General features: G+C 56.4%; 1 protein-coding gene across 1 annotated transcript in view; it reads right to left on the bottom strand.

Annotated features, from left to right (window-relative positions):
• The window catches only part of uba7 (ubiquitin-like modifier activating enzyme 7), a gene marked incomplete at its 5' end in the record, with an annotated part of 60,074 nt that overhangs the window by 30,905 nt on the left and 11,165 nt on the right, over positions 1-18,004 (bottom strand). The window contains 9 exons of the mRNA XM_084463225.1: positions 4,700-4,891; positions 5,514-5,606; positions 7,251-7,342; positions 7,433-7,634; positions 10,118-10,192; positions 13,127-13,325; positions 15,090-15,154; positions 15,963-16,159; positions 16,856-17,021. Of these exons, the coding sequence (XP_084319351.1) occupies positions 4,700-4,891; positions 5,514-5,606; positions 7,251-7,342; positions 7,433-7,634; positions 10,118-10,192; positions 13,127-13,325; positions 15,090-15,154; positions 15,963-16,159; positions 16,856-17,021 (1,281 nt within the window). The remainder of the gene's footprint in view (positions 1-4,699; positions 4,892-5,513; positions 5,607-7,250; positions 7,343-7,432; positions 7,635-10,117; positions 10,193-13,126; positions 13,326-15,089; positions 15,155-15,962; positions 16,160-16,855; positions 17,022-18,004) is intronic.

Here is an 18,004-nt window from a genome sequence, read left to right as displayed (position 1 = left end):
TGACTACCGGGAGCTGAACGCCATCACCATCAGGAACACGTACCCTCTCCCCCTCATGAGTTCCAACTTCGAACCCCTCCTGGAGGCCACCATCTTCACGAAATTGGACCTCCGGAACGCCTACCACCTGGTTCGAATCCATGAGGGGGATGAGTGGAAGACCGCGTTCAAAACTCCCCGAGGCCATTACGAATACCTAGTCATGCCGTTTGGCCTCACCAACGCCCCCTCCGTGTTCCAGGCTATGATGAATGACATCCTCCGGGACATGCTGGATATCTTTGTTGTGCTCTACCTCGACGACATCCTGGTGTTCTCCAGGAGCGCTGAGGAACACGTCCAGCACGTCCGCCTTGTCATCCAGCGTCTCCTGGAGAACCGCCTCTTCATCAAGGCCGAGAAGTGCACCTTCCACACTCCCTCTGTGGAGTTCCTGGGACTTATTGTGGAAGGTGGACAAACTCGGCCTGATCCCAAGAAGATCCAGGCTGTCGTCGAGTGGAGCCAACCCACCACCCGTAAGCAGCTGCAGTCCTTCCTTGGCTTCGCCAACTTCTACCGGCGATTCATACGGGACTACAGCCGGGTGGCCGCTCCCCTCACTGCCCTCACCTCCTCTCTGCGTCCTTATACCTGGACACCTGCAGCCAGTGCCGCCTTCACCGACCTCAAGAGGCGGTTCACCTCCGCGCCGGTCCTGCTTCATCCCGACCCCTCGAGGCCCTTCACCGTGGAGGTGGACGCTTCAGACACGGGTCTCGGCGGGGTTCTCTCACAACAGTCAGCGGCCGACCAGAAGATGCATCCCTGCGCCTTCTTCTCCCGCCGCTTCACACCTGCAGAGGAGAACTACGACATCGGCAACAGGGAGCTGCTGGCTGTTGTGGAGGCCTTCCAGGAGTGGCGGCACTGGCTAGAGGGCGCGGAGCACCCCGTCACCGTCTGGTCGGACCACAAGAACCTGACCTACCTCAGGTCGGCCAGGCGGCTGACCTCCCGTCAGGCGCGCTGGGCCCTGTACCTCGGACGGTTTAATTTCCACATCACTTACCGTCCGGGGTCCAAGAACACCAAGGCTGACGCACTGTCTCGGCTTTATGCGGCAGGGGAGGATCTTACCACTCCGGACACTATTCTTCCCGCCTCCCGGGTGATCGGGGTGGTCACCATGAACGTCGAGGCAGTGGTCAGGAGGGCCCAGCGCACCCAACCCGACCCCCGGACTGGCCCGCCCAACCGGCTGTTCGTCCCGGCTGCCGTCCGGACCCGTGTCCTCCAGTGGGGACATGCGAGCCGGTTTGCCTGCCACCCGGGTTCCCACCGTACGCTGTCTTTCCTACGCCGGCGGTTCTGGTGGCCCACCATGGCAGCGGACGTCAGAGAGTTCGTCTCCGCCTGCACCACCTGCGTCCGCAGCAAGGCATCCCACCAGCCGCCGGCTGGCCTGTTGCGACCCCTTCCTGTGCCCAGTCGTCCGTGGTCACACATCGCTCTGGACTTCGTGACCGGTCTCCCTCCCTCCCGGGGAAACACCACCATCCTCACCATTGTGGACCGGTTTTCGAAGTCTGTGCGCCTCGTGGCCCTACCCAAGCTCCCCACCTCGATGGAGACGGCGGAGCTGCTGACTGAGCACGTCTTTCGGCTCTACGGTCTGCCCCAGGATGTGGTGTCTGACCGTGGACCCCAGTTCACGTCTCAGGTATGGAGGGCATTCTGTGCGGGGATTGGGGCCACGGTCAGTCTCTCTTCTGGTTACCATCCACAGACCAACGGCCAGGCGGAGAGAGCCAACCAGAGCCTGGAGTCAGCCCTCCGGTGCATGTCCTCCCTTCACGCTTCCTCCTGGAGTCAGGACCTGCCCTGGGTCGAGTACTCACTGAACGCCATGGTCAGCGAGTCCACCGGCATGTCTCCCTTCGAGTGCTCCCTGGGGTTCCAACCTCCCCTGTTCCTGCTCCAGGAGGCCGAGGCGTCGGTGCCGTCAGTCCAGGCTCATCTCCGCCGGTGCCAGGGGGTCTGGTCCGCAGTGCGGTCCGCCCTGCTCCGCGCTACGGCGCGCGCCTCCCGCGGTGCCAACCGGCGGCGTGTCCCGGCCCCGGTGTACCAGGTCGGTCAACGGGTTTACCTCTCCACTGCTGACCTGCCCCTCCACGTCTCCTCCAGGAAGCTGGCGTCGAGGTTCATCGGGCCCTACCTCATCGACCGGGTCGTCAACCCCGCCGCTGTCCGGTTGGTTCTCCCCGCCTCCCTTCGCCGGGTCCATCCGGTTTTCCATGTGTCTCGGGTCAAGCCCGTCGTCACCAGCGCCCTCGTGCCACCGGCTCCCGCGCCGCCCCCTCCGCAGCTGGTGGATGGCCACCCTCAGTGGGCGGTGAGGCGGCTGCTGAAGGTCCGCCGCCAGGGCCGCGGGTTCCAATACCTGGTCGACTGGGTGGGGTATGGCCCGGAGGAACGGAGCTGGGTTCCTCGGTCCCAGATCATGACCCCTGTTCTCCTCCGCGACTTCTACCGGGCCCATCCTGATGCCCCCGGTCGGTCGCCAGGTGGCTCCCGCTTGGGGGGGGGTCCTGTTACGGCGGCACCACCGCGCGCATTCCCCTCCGCTCCTCCGAGCTTGCCGGTGGCCCGACGCAACGTGCGTCGGTCCGGCTCTACCCCGCGGCGTTCGGGGTCTCCCGAATTCCCGCCTCCTGAGAGTATTCCTGAGACGCCCAGCACCTCAGCACGCGCACAGCGCGCGCTCCAACGCCACAGGTGAAGGCAATCGTGGTGATTAGTGAACGCGCTTACGGCTGAGTGCTGCGCACCGGGTCCCAATCATCATCATCGCCTGCCTACAAGAACCCTGGTTTTCTCCATGCTCATCGCCAGAACTTCCCATAGAATTCCTGTGGCAAGTACCCTAGCCAGCGTAGCCTACCTTGTTGATTGCTGTCCGTATCTCTGTTTTTGCTTATCCATTTTTTCTCGTTCCGTTTTACTTTCCCTCCAGACCCAGTGTGCAGTGCTCGGCTTGCCTGCTATCACCACCCCTGGACTGAAACACGGATTCCCTGACCCCCCTTCTGGATATGGACTTTGACTACGGATTACGGATATTGGACATTGTTTGCTGATCGCCTGACCCCTGCCTGTTTATCGTTTTTGACCTTGCCTGCTGGACTTATTAATTTATTATTAAACCGCCCTTTGGGCTTTGCATTTTTCTCTGCCTCCGGTGTCGTGCGTTTGGGTCCAAATCCAACCCAGTCGTAACACAGTGCATACAGGATCGACATGCAGTATCTTTGGAGGCGGCTGTAAATGGTGACTGCACTTATATAGCGCTCTCTCACCTTAGCGGCACTCAAAGCGCTTTACAATGGCCTCTCATTCACCCATTCACACACACATTCACACACCAATGGCGGTAGCTGCCATGCAAGGTGCTATCCTGCTCATTGAGAGCAATTTGGGGTTAGGTGTCTTGCTCAAGGACACTCCGACATGTAGACAGTCGGAGCTGGTATTCGAACCGCTGACCCTTCGATCACTGAACGACCCGCTCTACCAACTGAGCTACAGCCGCCTCAGGAGGCAAAGCAGCTCCTCCTGTCCACATGTTAGTGTCAGTAGGGTCATTCAGACAGACTTGTTAAGACGTCGTACTTGCGCCAATCGTACGTTTCGCCGTTGGTCTAAATTGAACAGACACGGATTGGTGTAAAAGATTCTCCCCCCTTTCGTTTCGTTTTTTGAGGTAGTGATATTCCAGCAACGGCCCGACTCCCCTTTTCGTCTGAATGGTGCGTTCCGCCAACACAGAAGACTACTGAAGAACTGCTGATTGTTCACGCCTCTTTGAAATGTGGAGGGGGGGAATGCTCTCTAAACAAAGAACTGCCACGGAAATATTACACCTCTGTCTAAATGGGCAGAGCGCAGATATTGTGGGTCCATTGCGGGACCTATTTGCAGAAAAATTGGCAGAAGCTCTGTCTAAAAATGCCTAGTGTCAAGACACTGAACCCCAAATTGCTCCTAATGAGCAGGCTAGCACCTTGCATGGCAGCTGCCGCCATTGGTGTGTGAATGGGTGAATAAAAGCCGTTGTAAAGAGTTGTGCTGTCCATTAAGCACTGACCATCTCTACGTACTCACAGCTTGTATCTAGGACGGTTGACCCATGTGCAGCACAGGCCGTCAGCAATGCCTACTAGGTGCTTATTGTGCCTCTTCTCCGAGGCCATGTGCGTGTGTAGCTGTGTGTGTGAGTGTGTGTGTGTGTGTGTGTGTGTGTGTGTGTGTGTGTGTGTGTGTGTGTGAGAGAGAGTGTGTGTGTGTGTGTGTGTGAGAGAGATAGAGTGAGAGAGAGAGAGAGAGGGTGTGTAGGTGTAGCTGTGTGTGTGAGTGTGTGTGTGTGTGTGTGTGTGAGTGTGTGTGTGTGTGTGTGTGTGTGTGTGAGTGTGTGTGTGTGTGTGTGAGAGAGTGTGTGTGTGTGTGTGTGTGTGAGAGAGAGAGAGTGAGAGAGAGAGAGAGTGTGTATGTGTAGCTGTGTGTGTGAGTGAGTGTGTGTGTGTGTGTGTGTGTGTGTGTGTGTGTGTGTGTGAGAGAGTGTGTGTGTGTGTGTGTGTGAGAGAGAGAGTGAGAGAGAGAGAGAGAGAGAGTGTGTATGTGTAGCTGTGTGTGTGTGTGTGTGGGTGTGTGTGGGACTCACGGTGAAGCGCCGGGGCGCGCGGGGCTGGGCGAGCACGAAGACCTGGACGGCCATGTTGAAGTAGGCCGAGCGGTAGGAGCCCACCTCCCGCAGGCCACGGACCAGCTTGAACAGCTCCACGCACATCAGGCCGGCCACCGCCGCCGTGGTCGTCGCGATGGCCGGGATGATCCTCCCCGCGATGCGCTTGCTCTGCCGGGGGGGGGGGGGAGGAGCAGCTGTTAGGGGAGGAGGTGGGCTGTTTGGGAGCGTGTTGGCGCGGGATGTGTCGTGTTGTCAAAAGTGTGCAGGAGAGGCAAGCAGACAGTGGGGGAAGTGAGGGTGATGTCATCTCCAGTAAAAAGCAAGACCTGACGTGCCAAGCCAGGTTTGAGATGATTATCTACTGAAAAACCCCTATTGTCTCTATCCCTCCTGCTCCCTCCCTCAGCCCCTATCTGTGTGTGTGTGTGTGTGTGTGTGTGTGTGTGCCTGCGTGCGTGTGTGTGTGCAGGGCCAGGCCCTGCTCCTGGGTCTCAGGTGACAAGTCCCAGGGGACAGACGGGTAAAGTGCTGTGATTAGTTCTGCCTCAGAAACAAAGGTGAGTGAGGCTGTAGCCCCCCCTCTGTAGCCCCCCCTCTGTAGCGAGCGCTCTGTGGCTCCGGGGCAGGTGTGTGTGAGTCAGCGACGCAAAACACAGCCCCCAGGGAGGAGGAGGAGGAAGGGGGGGGGGGGGGGTGGGCGTCGTTGTTTTCTCTTATTTTTCCCTCCCAAACAGCCCCTCGCCCCCTGCAGCATCACTGCTAATATAATGGAGATTGTTCTCGTTCTCACCTCGTGTGTGTCGGCGGCCGGGATGTCGTAGTTCTCCGCTCGCAGGTTGGAGGCGGCGACAATGTAGTCCATGTGGAAGTTGCCGTCATTGTCCTGGATGGAGAAGTCGTACACTTTACATACAAGGGAGGGGACGACACAGGCTGGCATACAGTACGCTGGGCTGAGGCCCACGCGCATTTTCACACCCAGCAAACGGCTCCGGGAGCCAGACCGCTGTCTGCCACCAAATTTACAAACCCGAGTCAGCCGAAACGACGCGACGCTCAGGTCGCCTGCTCGGAGCTCGGTGGCGGCCTTTGTCGCCGTGTCACTTTAATTACGGTAACACATGACTCGGGGGGAAAATTATGGCGGTTCCATCGCGAGACGCGGCGACGGTGAGGTCACGGCGGTGCTTCACAAAAGGCCGGCCGGACAGGTGACAGCTACTCGGGGGCCGATGGCGGGTTTAGGGGGGGGAAAGGGGGGATGCTCTGGAGATAAAGTCGACACTGGCAACCTGATGCCTGTGGAATCCACCTCCGCACATTCCAGACGTCCACGGCCTCACCTGGGCAGGTAAGGAGGGTGGAGGTGTGGAGGGTGGAGGGCGGAGGTGGTGGTGTGGAGGGTGGAGGTGGTGGTGTGGAGGGTGGAGGGTGGAGGGTGGAGGTGGTGGTGTGGATGGTGGAGGTGGAGGCGGAGGTGGAGGCGGTGGTGTGGAGGGTGGAGGTGTGGAGGGTGGAGGCGGTGGTGGAGGCGGTGGTGTGGAGGGTGGAGGTGGAGGCGGAGGTGGAGGTGGAGGCGGTGGTGTGGAGGGTGGAGGCGGTGGTGGAGGCGGTGGTGTGGAGGGCGGAGGTGGTGGTGTGGAGGGTGGAGGTGGAGGTGGAGGTGGAGGCGGCGGTGTGGAGGGTGGAGGCGGAGGTGTGGAGGCGGAGGTGGAGGCGGAGGTGTGGAGGGTGGAGGTGGAGGCGGCGGTGTGGAGGGTGGAGGGTGGAGGCGGAGGTGGAGGTGGAGGCGGAGGTGGAGGCGGTGGTGTGGAGGGTGGAGGGTCTCATTCGCACATTAAAGGTGACATCCGATACACGCCTGACTGACCTCATCCACCCCGGCTACAGTTTAGTCATCCGCACACCAGTACCAAGTTGATTTTCACAGAATGAGAGATAGATGAGGGGGAGTGAGAGAACACTATGAGAGAAGAGAAAGAGGGGGAGGAGAGAGAGGATTATAAGCCTCTCTGTATGACAGTGACTGGGCGCACAATGGAGGTGTTATGGAGTGTGGTCTGGCCTCAGGGTTCTGTGAGTGTGGCACTTCAAAGAGCAGGGTGACATGAGGGGGGGGGGGGTGGGGGTGGGGGGGTTCAGAGCCCAACCCCTCTGAAGTCATCCAAACAGGGATCCTCAGGCCCAGTCACACTAATCCACTGTTCTCTCAACTCTGCTTCCAACAGGATGTGCACTCTTTAAAAAGCCCCCCCCCCCGTGTGGCAGTGCCACTGAGCAGCCAGAGAACAGAACTAACCCTAACCCTAACCCCCCCCCAGTGCTGTTCCATGAGCCCTCTGTCCCTGGGGACCGGTACAGAACCGGGTCACTGCAGGACCCGAAAGATGAATCGTCCATGTCGGGCCCCTGTAGGTTCGGCGTGCCCCCCCCCCCCCCCCGCCCTGCTTAGGCCCAGACGCCGGTGAGTCTGAGGGCCCGTAGCCTGCAGCGTGAGCAGCAGTTATTCAGGACGTTGCACTCTTACCTTCTCAAAGTCGATGGGGAACATCTGCAGAGCTGAACCTCTCTGGGTCAGAGAGAGCAGCTGGGTCTTCAGCTCCTCCAATTGGCCCTTATCTGTAGTGATAGAGAAACGCTGAGAAGCACAGAGAGACAGAAATACAGGCCAGAAAATGGCGGGGGTTAGGAGCTTTTGAGGTTTCTCACCAACATCAGCTCTCTCCCTCTCCTTCTCCTCCTCCATCTCCTCGTCAGTCACATGGATCTTCACGCTGCACTTTGGAGTGAAGGCAGCCACCTGGACCCTCTCCAGGACTCCTCGGACGGCGTCGCGGTCTCGCGTCCCAGCTATGCCGTAGGTCTGCCCATACAGGTTGGCTGCCGCCACCACATAGTCCATATGGGTGGTCTGCATATGTGACACAGTAACACAAGCTGTCAGTGACCCTCCACCTCCAAGTCTCAGCAGCCAAACCCAGAGCTGAGGTAAAATAAATAATTATACTAAACCACGAGCCAACCCAAACAAAACCCGCCAAGCCCTCATGTTGAGGTGCCATGGTGCAAAGCGTTTTCCGCCCGTTTCACGTGGAGGGCAAAGGCTGTGGAAAATGTGAACATCAAACAGGATGTTCCTCATGGAACTAACACCTCAGACTGCGTGAGCTACAGTGTGAGCAATGGCCAGGTGGTGACCAACGGCATACAGAAACTCTGGGTTTACAAAGTCCCAGCATGCCCACGAATGACTAACCCCTTCTTGATTTATTTCGCGAGTTATGAAAATTGGCTTCCCGTTAAATGTGTCTGAGGAGGACCAGGAAAGATTCAAAGGGTGACGCCGCTGATGTATAACTGTTATCAAAACGCAGTTAAAAGGTCATGACTCATGAATGGGCTATTTACACAGTATTGTGGTGCAATGACTCTGGGCTGCATTCCTGGATGCCGGCCTTTGTTCTTGACCTATTGTCTGTTGGAGCGACAGGCTCAGACCTGGGAGAGCTGATAGCATTTCATGCAGGAGGAGGATGGAGGAGGCAAGCAGGACTGGAGAGAGGGACAGGGGAGAGGAGGAGGGAGGGGGTGAGGAGGACTGGAGAGAGGAGAGGAGGGAGGAGGAGGAAGGGGGTGAGCAGGACTGGAGATAGGAGAGGAGGAGGGAGGAGGGAGGGGGTGAGCAGGACTGGAGAGAGGAGAGGAGGGAGGGAGGAGGAGGAAGGGGGTGAGCAGGACTGGAGAGAGGAGAGGAGGAGGAAGGGGGTGAGGAGGACTGGAGAGAGGAGAGGAGGAGGGAGGAGGGAGGGGGTGAGCAGGACTGGAGAGAGGAGAGGAGGAGGAAGGGGGTGAGGAGGACTGGAGAGAGGAGAGGAGGAGGGAGGAGGGAGGGGGTGAGCAGGACTGGAGAGAGGAGAGGAGGGAGGAGGAGGAAGGGGGTGAGCAGGACTGGAGATAGGAGAGGAGGGAGGGGGTGAGCAGGACTGGAGAGAGAAGAGGAGGAAGGGGGTGAGGAGGACTGGAGAGAGGAGAGGAGGAGGGAGGGGTGAGCAGGACTGGAGAGAGGAGAGGAGGGAGGGGGTGAGCAGGACTGGAGAGAGAAGAGGAGGAAGGGGGTGAGGAGGACTGAAGAGAGGAGAGGAGGAGGGAGGGGTGAGCAGGACTGGAGAGAGGAGAGGAGGAGGGAGGGGTGAGCAGGACTGGAGAGAGGAGAGGAGGGAGGAGGAGGGAGAGGGTGAGCAGGACTGGAGAGAGGAGAGGAGGAAGGGGGTGAGGAGGACTGGAGAGAGGAGAGGAGGAAGGGGGTGAGGAGGACTGGAGAGAGGAGAGGAGGGAGGAGGAGGGAGGGGTGAGCAGGACTGGAGAGAGGAGAGGAGGGAGGAGGAGGGAGGGGGTGAGCAGGACTGGAGAGGAGGGAGGAGGAGGGAGGGGGTGAGGAGGACTGGAGAGAGGAGAGGAGGAGGGAGGGGGTGAGGAGGACTGGAGAGAGGAGAGGAGGAGGGAGGGGTGAGGAGGACTGGAGAGAGGAGAGGAGGGAGGAGGAGGAAGGGGGTGAGGAGGACTGGAGAGAGGAGAGGAGGGAGGAGGAGGGAGGGGGTGAGCAGGACTGGAGAGAGGAGAGGAGGGAGGAGGAGGGAGGGGGTGAGCAGGACTGGAGAGAGGAGAGGAGGGAGGGGTGAGGAGGACTGGAGAGAGGAGAGGAGGAGGAAGGGGGTGAGGAGGACTGGAGAGAGGAGAGGAGGGAGGGAGGAGGAGGGAGGGGGTGAGCAGGACTGGAGAGAGGAGAGGAGGGAGGAGGAGGGAGGGGTGAGGAGGACTGGAGAGAGGAGAGGAGGGAGGAGGAGGAAGGGGGTGAGGAGGACTGGAGAGAGGAGAGGAGGGAGGGGGTGAGCAGGACTGGAGAGAGGAGAGGAGGAGGGAGGGGTGAGGAGGACTGGAGAGAGGAGAGGAGGAGGGAGGAGAGAGGGACAGAGCTCGGAAGAAAGACGAACGGATCCAGCCGCAATGGCCCCTTGCGCACGTGAGTGAGAGAGTGTGCACGTGAGTAAATAAGTGGTGAGCTCACGCTTGGAGGTTTGTGGTTTAGCAGAGGTATGTGTGTGTGTGTGTGTGTTTTGTGCATGCGTGCGTGTGTGTGTGTGTGTGTGTGCGCATGTGTGTGTGTGTGAGGGTGGAGGTAGTGATAGGGGCAGATAGATGACTTGTCTGCAGGAGAGGGGCTGTAAGAGGGCCTCACAGGTCAGATAAGGACCCAGTAGACCAGAGAGAATGTTATCATCCGAGATAATCGCTCTATCATTCCCCCTGATCCTTACAACGACCCACAGAGGGGAACTGCTGTTGTATGGAAGTGACTGAGCTCTGGTTTGGAGAAGAGGTCGGTTAGGTACTTACATTGTTAGGGTCAAAGCTCAGATGATGAGGACATCTCTTTGCACCAGACCAGAAAGGCAGACCTGAGCTTGTCAACTGAGGAGAAACAGAGAAAGGCCAAACGTGTTTATGATTCATAAGTACCACACACTACAGTTTCCTTGACTAGGTGAAGCTTACATGTGACAGCCCATGCCTAATCCCTGTCTGGGAAAAACACATTATACACTCAGACAGTCGCAGAATGGCTTTTTCTCACAGCAACATCACCGTGTCATAAACATAAATCACTGGGTTTATGATCAATCGTTTGGTAAAACTACAAACAGTAATTCAAATAGTTGCCCAGTAGAATCACAACAGGGGTGGGAGGGGGGGGGGTACACTAGAAGAGATGCCTGATTCAATAACGGTCTCGTCAAATACCTTCCCTGGACTGGTAGTCTGAGACTGCGTGTCCACTTCCCTGCAGAGCCAGGCTTAGGGTTAGGGTTAGGGTGGGTTAGGGTGGGTTAGGGTTAGGGTGGGTTAGGGTTAGGGTTAGGGTGGGTTAGGGTGGGTTAGGGTTAGGGTGGGTTAGGGTTAGGGTTAGGGTGGGTTAGGGTGGGTTAGGGTTAGGGTTAGGGTTAGGGTTAGGGTGGGTTAGGGTTAGGGTTAGGGTGGGTTAGGGTGGGTTAGGTTGGGTTAGGGTTAGGGTTAGGGTGGGTTAGGGTTATCTCGCCAGCAGCAGGCCCATATGGCAGCACAGGAGACAGGCTGCTCACTTCTCTCTCCCTGGAGGGGGGGGGGGGGGGGGGGCTTCCTACAGCAGCTGAGGCCTATCTACTGCATCATCCTCTACAGAGGGAGCATTTGGGGGTGGGGGTGGGGGTGGGGGGGGCAGGTCTTAATGATACTGTTCAACCTGCAGACGCCCAGTTATGTTGAGTTAAATCATTTCATGGGTGAGAGGCGTCTGTGAAAGATGCAACATCCGCGTCGTAACCTCTGATTCTCAGTGTCTTCCTCCGCTTAATCCTAATCTGTCCCCTCTAATTGTTAAATCCTCACCTAGTCCAAACCGTCAGTATGTGTCACCTCTGACCCCTACCCTGTCACGTCCCTGTGTGCCCTTTAACCCCCTGCTGTCTATCACAGAGCGCCACTGCTAGGGTCCTGACCAAAACTAGGAAATATCACCACATTACACCAGTCCTTAAATCCTTACACCGGTTCCCAGTCACTCAGAGAGTTGATTTCAAAATATTACTGCTTGTTTATAAATCACTTCTGTGGCTCTGGGCCCAAATACATCTGTGACATGCTTGCGCCATATGAATCTTCTAGGACCCTTCGGTCATCTGGGGTCAGCCTATTGGCTGTCCCAAGAGTTAGAACAGAACACGGCGAGGCAGCGATCTGTTATCATGCCTGGGTTAGGGCTAACCCTAACCCTAACCCTGACCTGGAATATCCTCCCTCATGATATCAAACGAGCCCTGACCCCTGATCACGTTTAAATCAAAGCTAAACACTTTCCTATTTGCACTGCATACCCTGCCCTGTAACATATGTTTTGCTTATTTTTTAACCTTATTAGTTTACTTGGAAGTCTTGTATGTTCTGTATTTTTTTGTCTGTACTTTTGCACTTTAAAAACAAAAAGTGTTTTAATTGTAAATCTTTTACCTTTATTGTAGTTTTGTCACGCTGTAAAGCACTTTGAATTGTGCTAGTGTACGTATGAATTGTGCTGTGGGCCTACAAATAAAGTTGCCTTGCCTATCACTCCTCAGCCCCAGACAAGCCACTGACCGCCAGGCTGTTTCCACACGGCAGCATCATCTACAGACTCATCAGCTGAGCTGTGTCACAACACGATCCGCCTCCCCGAACAGGACCGCGTCTGCTGGCTCAACATCTCCGTCTGACTCTGTAAGAACCTTTGCCAATGTTGCACGTCTGGAGGTTGCAGTAAATCTAGCGCTGATATTCTAGATGTCTGGGAGGATATCTTACAGAGGCCATCTGCCAACCGTATACCTACTCACAGATAAGCAGCACGCAGACCCATTACAAACCCATCAATCTTTCATTTACTCAGCCTGTGCCATAGTTAATATTTGCACACCGGCCGTTAGCGTACGTTAACCGTCAGCTGCATCACACTTCCCCAAAAGCTCCGTGGTGGAGAGTGAGCGTGAGGGAGGAGACAGAAACCACAGCCCCCCCTAACCCTAACCCTAACCCTAACCGGACAGAAGAAGGGGAAACAGAGGGATAGGAACCAAAACTAAATCTACAACAATAACAACAACAACACGATCAGATCTGCTAAGAACTCTAAGCACAGCCCCCAGCTCTGTGCCACTGCAAAGGAACACTTGAAGTGACTGATCAGTGATTTTTAGGAATATGAGATATTAAAGAGTCGCTGCGCTACACTGTGTTCAAACTAAAACAGTGTGTGTGTGAGGCTCGCCCATGTGTTTCGCAAGCACTCGTTTTCCTGAAGAATGAGTATATTAATACCATACCCGGGCCTTTCCCAGGAGACTCAGAGCAGAAACCCAATGCTTTTCTGACTGTCAGACCTTCCCTCTCCCCCAAAAAGGCTTTAACAGGATATGACTGGAATGAAATGGAGTCTCGCTCAGAGGAATTTCTGCTGGCCCACATCTCGTAGGGGGGAGAGAGCGCGGGCTGTGTGAGCAGGCTAGACAGAGCAGGGTCAGGTGGGGTCTGTTTGGGTTGTTACTAATCCCTCCGGAGTCCCAGGTGGGACGAGAGTGTGTGACGTCAACCCCCCTCCCCCAGCCCTCTCTCTCTATGCCATACCAGATTATAGATTACAGACAGATTACATACTGTTCAGTGGGATGGCACTGGAGTGATATAACATCTATGACGATCGGTTATGCTATCACAGGTCAGGGGAGAAATGGAATGCCTCGAAACAAGCATTTCATCTTGTATGTAAACAACAACAGTGCCCTTGTGTGTTCGCGCGCTGCCACAGAGAACGGTTTCCCAGCGAGTGTGTTTTGTTACCTGCCCGGGCGGGAAGCAGTGCAGTAGTTGTCTGATGTCGTTGTTGTAGAGGCTCTCCCAGCGTCCATGGGCCCACGCCACGCAGGTCTCCCAGCCCGCCGGACGCTGCTCCCCCACGCTGCCCAGCACACCCTGCAGCACCTCCAGGGCCTCCGCCTCCCCCCGGGACAGGGTCCGCTCCAGGAAGCCCGCGGCGTCCCTACAGCCCGGGGGAGGGGGACCAGAACAGCCTCTCGGTTAGATAAGGAGGGAGGCGGACCGACGGATCTGGGCCATATATGGGCTGGAACTAAGCCATAAGTGCTGCATCTGGCCCATATATGGCCCAGATCGTCTCGCTATCTGGGTATGTAATCCCTACCGAGTGGAGGGAGAAAAGAGCAATGATGAAAACAAGGGACAACAATGAGGGAGGATGTCAGGTGGTTGGGCAGCAGGAGAGTTTGGAATCCAAAGCTCACCTCGTAACGAGCCCTAACATCCTCACCTCGTAACGAGCCCTAACATCCTCACCTCGTAACGAGCCCTAACACCCTCACCTCGTAACGAGCCCTAACACCCTCACCTCGTAACGAGCCCTAACACCCTCACCTCGTAACGAGCCCTAACACCCTCACCTCGTAACGAGCCCTAACACCCTCACCTCGTAACGAGCCCTAACATCCTCACCTCGTAGCATGCCTTAACACCCTCACCTCGTAACGAGCCCTAACACCCTCACCTCGTAATGTACCTTAACACCCTTACCGAGGCTGGTCCTCCAGAAAGAAGGGATCGACCTCCATTGTTCCGCCAAGGGCTTGTTTTGAATTCCAACAGCATTTATGCAAAGTCAACAAAGCAGTGGTAGAAGCAGCCAAGACCTGCACATGCCGACCCTAACAAAAGACACACTTAAACATGTCATCTCCCTGTAATGGCTGTCTGGCTGCTCAGTGAAAATCAGTCAGTGAGAACCGTATGTCAGTTTGGGGTAGTCCTGCTAGTGGGGTCCACGTCACCTTGCGGGCAGCCAGCCGGAGAGGGACAGGAAGTGTTGAGTGCTGCGGTCACGCAGGGTGGTCTCTGAGAGCATGGCGGCCCGGCGCCCGTCTATCTGGAGCCCGCGCTCCCCTGTAAACCCAGGGCCAGGTCGCTCTAAACAGCCGGCGCAGCACAGGGGAGACTCGTGAACCGTAGCGGCAGACACACCCACAGACGGTTGCACTTACGGGGGACCTGACAGGAAGCCAGGGAGCGGTTTGAGGTTGTCAGTTTCACAACGTACATGTGGTTGGGTAAGATAGGCTCGTTAAGGGAAGTTTTACTCTTCCTCTTTCTCGCCACGCTAAGTGTGACTAATCGTTGTCTGGGCACAATGAGTAGAGCTATTCTGTGTTCGAGCCGCTGCCGCGGGGCTCAGTGAGTTTCTCTCCGTGAGCTGGCGGGCTTTTCCACAATTTAGAGAGCTTACATTAAACCTCCCTTAGATAAACGGAGCCGCAGGGAGACACTTTGCAGGGTGGGATTAAGGGAGGCCCCCAGGGAACCGAGGACAGACGTCACGCTCAAATCTCCCAGACAGGGCCTGAAACATACAGTCACAGCCCCAGGACACCTCCAGGGAAGACGCTAATTCACTACATCGCTCACAATAAACCGGTTAGCGAGTCCATTTGGTGGACATATACGGTAGGGGGGTCTCTAATGAGCCAGGCGGGTGAGCGTCTCTGGGGCCCCACATGAGGCCCCACCCAGCAGGCCCTCTCTCTCTGACGCCAGGTTCACTACCCACAACGCATCACACCGCACCCTCTCCGCCCTGATGATCGGCAGCGCTCGCAACATCATTAGGAGCGTGTGTGTGTGTGTTCGTGTGTGTGAAGACGTAAAAGAGTTAAAGATGACTGACGGTACGAGTAGCAGAATGAGTTTCAGCGGAGATGCTGATCACGTCTGGTAGATTTCAGAGAGAAAGACTTACTCCAGGTATTGGTTCACATTTTCAGCCGGTTGTTTGAAGAGCCCCTCGAACTGGTCCCTGGCCCACTAGAATGGAAGGGACACAGCTCAGCCCCTATTTCATTTATATACACTGTAGGATTGTTTTGGCTCGGGACTAGCCATTCTCAACGGCTCATTCACTTTAGGGAAAGTTGAGTGTAAAAAGCTTTCCTTTTAAAATATGTTGCCTGTGTGCTTGGAAGGGATTAAGATCTGATATATGGACAGGCTAAGGTTGAGTAAACTTGGGGATGTGGTGACAGAGGGTGAGAGGACTAATCCCAGCATGGGTAGCTTGCCAAGCTCATGCCGGTCAGTGTGGTGGGGGGTCAGGGTGGGGGGGGTCAGTGTGGGGGGGGGCAGTGTGGGGGAGGGTCAGTGTGGTGGGGGGTCAGTGTGGTGGGGGGCGGTTACATTCTGTGCAGCGGCACACGTGACAGAGTGATGTCATGGACCATGGCTTAGCGAGGTCAGGCGATCCAAAAACAAGTCTCTGAAATTACACTCGTTTCATATGAATATTAACTGTAAGTAAGCTCTGTTGAGCATTGTTGTGTGTGTGTGTGTGTGTGAGAGAGAGAGAGGGAGTAGGAGCTTTTGGTTTCCCGTATAGCCTGCAGACTGAAAAAGGAGGCTGAAGAATCTATTAGCCAAACCCCAGAGTGTTTTTAAAGCTCACTTTTCTGGCCCCCGGGTGAAACTTTTTTTGCTTCCCTCTGGAATATGTAGGGGCGGGACCTATGACCGCCCCCCCATTACTCTCTGTAAAGCGCATTGTGTAGCCTCTCTGTATGAAATGCGCTATACAAATAAAGTTTGATTTGATTTGATTTTGTGTGCTTCCAGGCCTGACCTGCAGGGTGTGCTCTATGCGGTGAGGGAAGTTCTTGAGGGTGCAGAGAGGGATGGCCTCCTCCGTGCTGGACTTGAACCGGCCGTAGGACTCGGTCAGATGGGGCACAACCACCAGAGTGTGGCCCTTACTGCCCAGAGTGCCTCCCTCCAGCATGGGCCTTTGGTGCTGCACACAGCGCCCATCCAGGTACATCCCTGCAGACCACACACACACACACACGCGCACACACACACACACACACACACACACACACACACACACACACACACACACACACACACACAGGTGTCCTCAGAGTCTCACCCTCTTCTGGTCATCCTCAGAGTCTCACCCCCTTCTGTTCGTGTGTGGGATACAAACAAACTTACAAACTCTTGTTTGGCGACCATGTTGTCACAATCATCTGTGCATGTGAAAGACGTAAAACACTGTGCAGACCTCAGATCCAACTGGGATTCCCGTCCCACAACATGGCCCTGTCTACTTCCCTCTGTGGTGTGGGTTAGGGTTTGTTCCACTGCTCACTACATGAACCCTATGCATTCCACAGTCCCCCTGCGCCAGCGACGGATCTGCAGGATCAGTTACATAATGGTGCCGGAGGGTCCCACAGGAGAGGCAGTCCAGCTAACGCTACCAGACATCTGGTCATTATTGCTGCTGTTGTTGATGATGATGATGGTGATAGTAGTAGCAGCACATTGGCCTGTGGCACTGTTATTACTCTGGGACAATGGGGAAATCAGTGTTGGTACCTTTTGGCTCTGCATCAGTAAGCACTATCTAGCATTGTTTAATGTACTACTGTAATACTGGCGCTGGTGCGATTCTGATGGCACTGTCCCAGTGGGCAGTAGAGCATGCTCTTGCTTGTGAGAGTCGGTACTGACTGGCTTCCACGTTGTCCAGGGCAGCCGCCACTCCGTCTAGGTCGGTGAAGAACTGGTGTCCATAGACCTGCTCGCTGTCTGGGTCCAAGCGGTTCTGATGGGCCACGATGTTCATGTGCGGGTTCATGGCTTTGACCGCCTCCACAGCCACCTCAGACTTCTGTCTCTGTGGGAGGAAAGACAGGAGAGGAGAGAGGAGAGAGGAGAGGAGAGCAGAGAGGAGAGGGGAGGAGAGAAGGGCAGAGGAGAGGGGAGGAGAGAGGAGAGCAGAGAGGAGAGAGGAGGAGTGGAGAGAAGGGCAGAGGAGAGGAGAGGAGAGGAGAGGAGAGGAGAGGAGAGGAGAGGAGAGGAGAGGAGAGGAGAGCAGAGAGAGGAGAGAGGGGAGGAGAGGAGAGAGGAGAGGAGAGCAGAGAGAGGGGAGGAGAGGAGAGGAGAGTGGAGGAGGGGAGGAGAGGAGAGGAGAGAGGGGAGGAGAGGGGAGGAGAGCAGAGAGGAGAGGGGAGGAGAGAGGAGAGCAGAGAGGAGAGGGGAGGAGAGAAGGGCAGAGAAGAGGAGAGGAGAGGAGAGGAGAGGGGAAGAGAAGAGAAGAGAGGGGGGGAGAGGAGAAGAGGAGAGGGGAGGAGAGCGGAGAAGAAAGAGGAGGGGAGGGGAGGAGTCAGAGATGGATGGTGGACCAGATTGCATTATGGTAAAACAAATCAAACCCAAAGGGCAGGGCACAGAGAGAGAAAATATTTGCATATTTGTCATATGTATGTGAGACGGGTAACGTGTACAATGAAATGCAACGCTGCTTTATGCTTAGCTACGAGCCGGAGGTTGTATGAGTGCCATGCTCTACCGACTGAGCTAGCCAGGCAGCCCCGCGAGCCCAGAGAGAGAGAGCTAGCCAGGCAGCCCCGCGAGCCCAGAGAGAGAGAGCTAGCCAGGCAGCCCCGCGAGCCCAGAGAGAGAGAGCCAGGCAGCCCCGCGAGCCCAGAGAGAGAGAGCTAGCCAGGCAGCCCCGCGAGCCCAGAGAGAGAGAGCTAGCCAGGCAGCCCCGCGAGCCCAGAGAGAGAGAGCTAGCCAGGCAGCCCCGCGAGCCCAGAGAGAGAGAGCTAGCCAGGCAGCCCCGCGAGCCCAGAGAGAGAGAGCTAGCCAGGCAGCCCC

Source organism: Borostomias antarcticus (genome assembly GCF_949987555.1).
Source record: "Borostomias antarcticus genome assembly, contig: scaffold_128, whole genome shotgun sequence".
Taxonomy (NCBI): Eukaryota; Metazoa; Chordata; class Actinopteri; order Stomiiformes; family Stomiidae; genus Borostomias; species Borostomias antarcticus.
The sequence above is the reverse complement of the archived record's forward strand: the minus strand, read 5'-3'. Positions and strand labels throughout refer to the sequence as shown.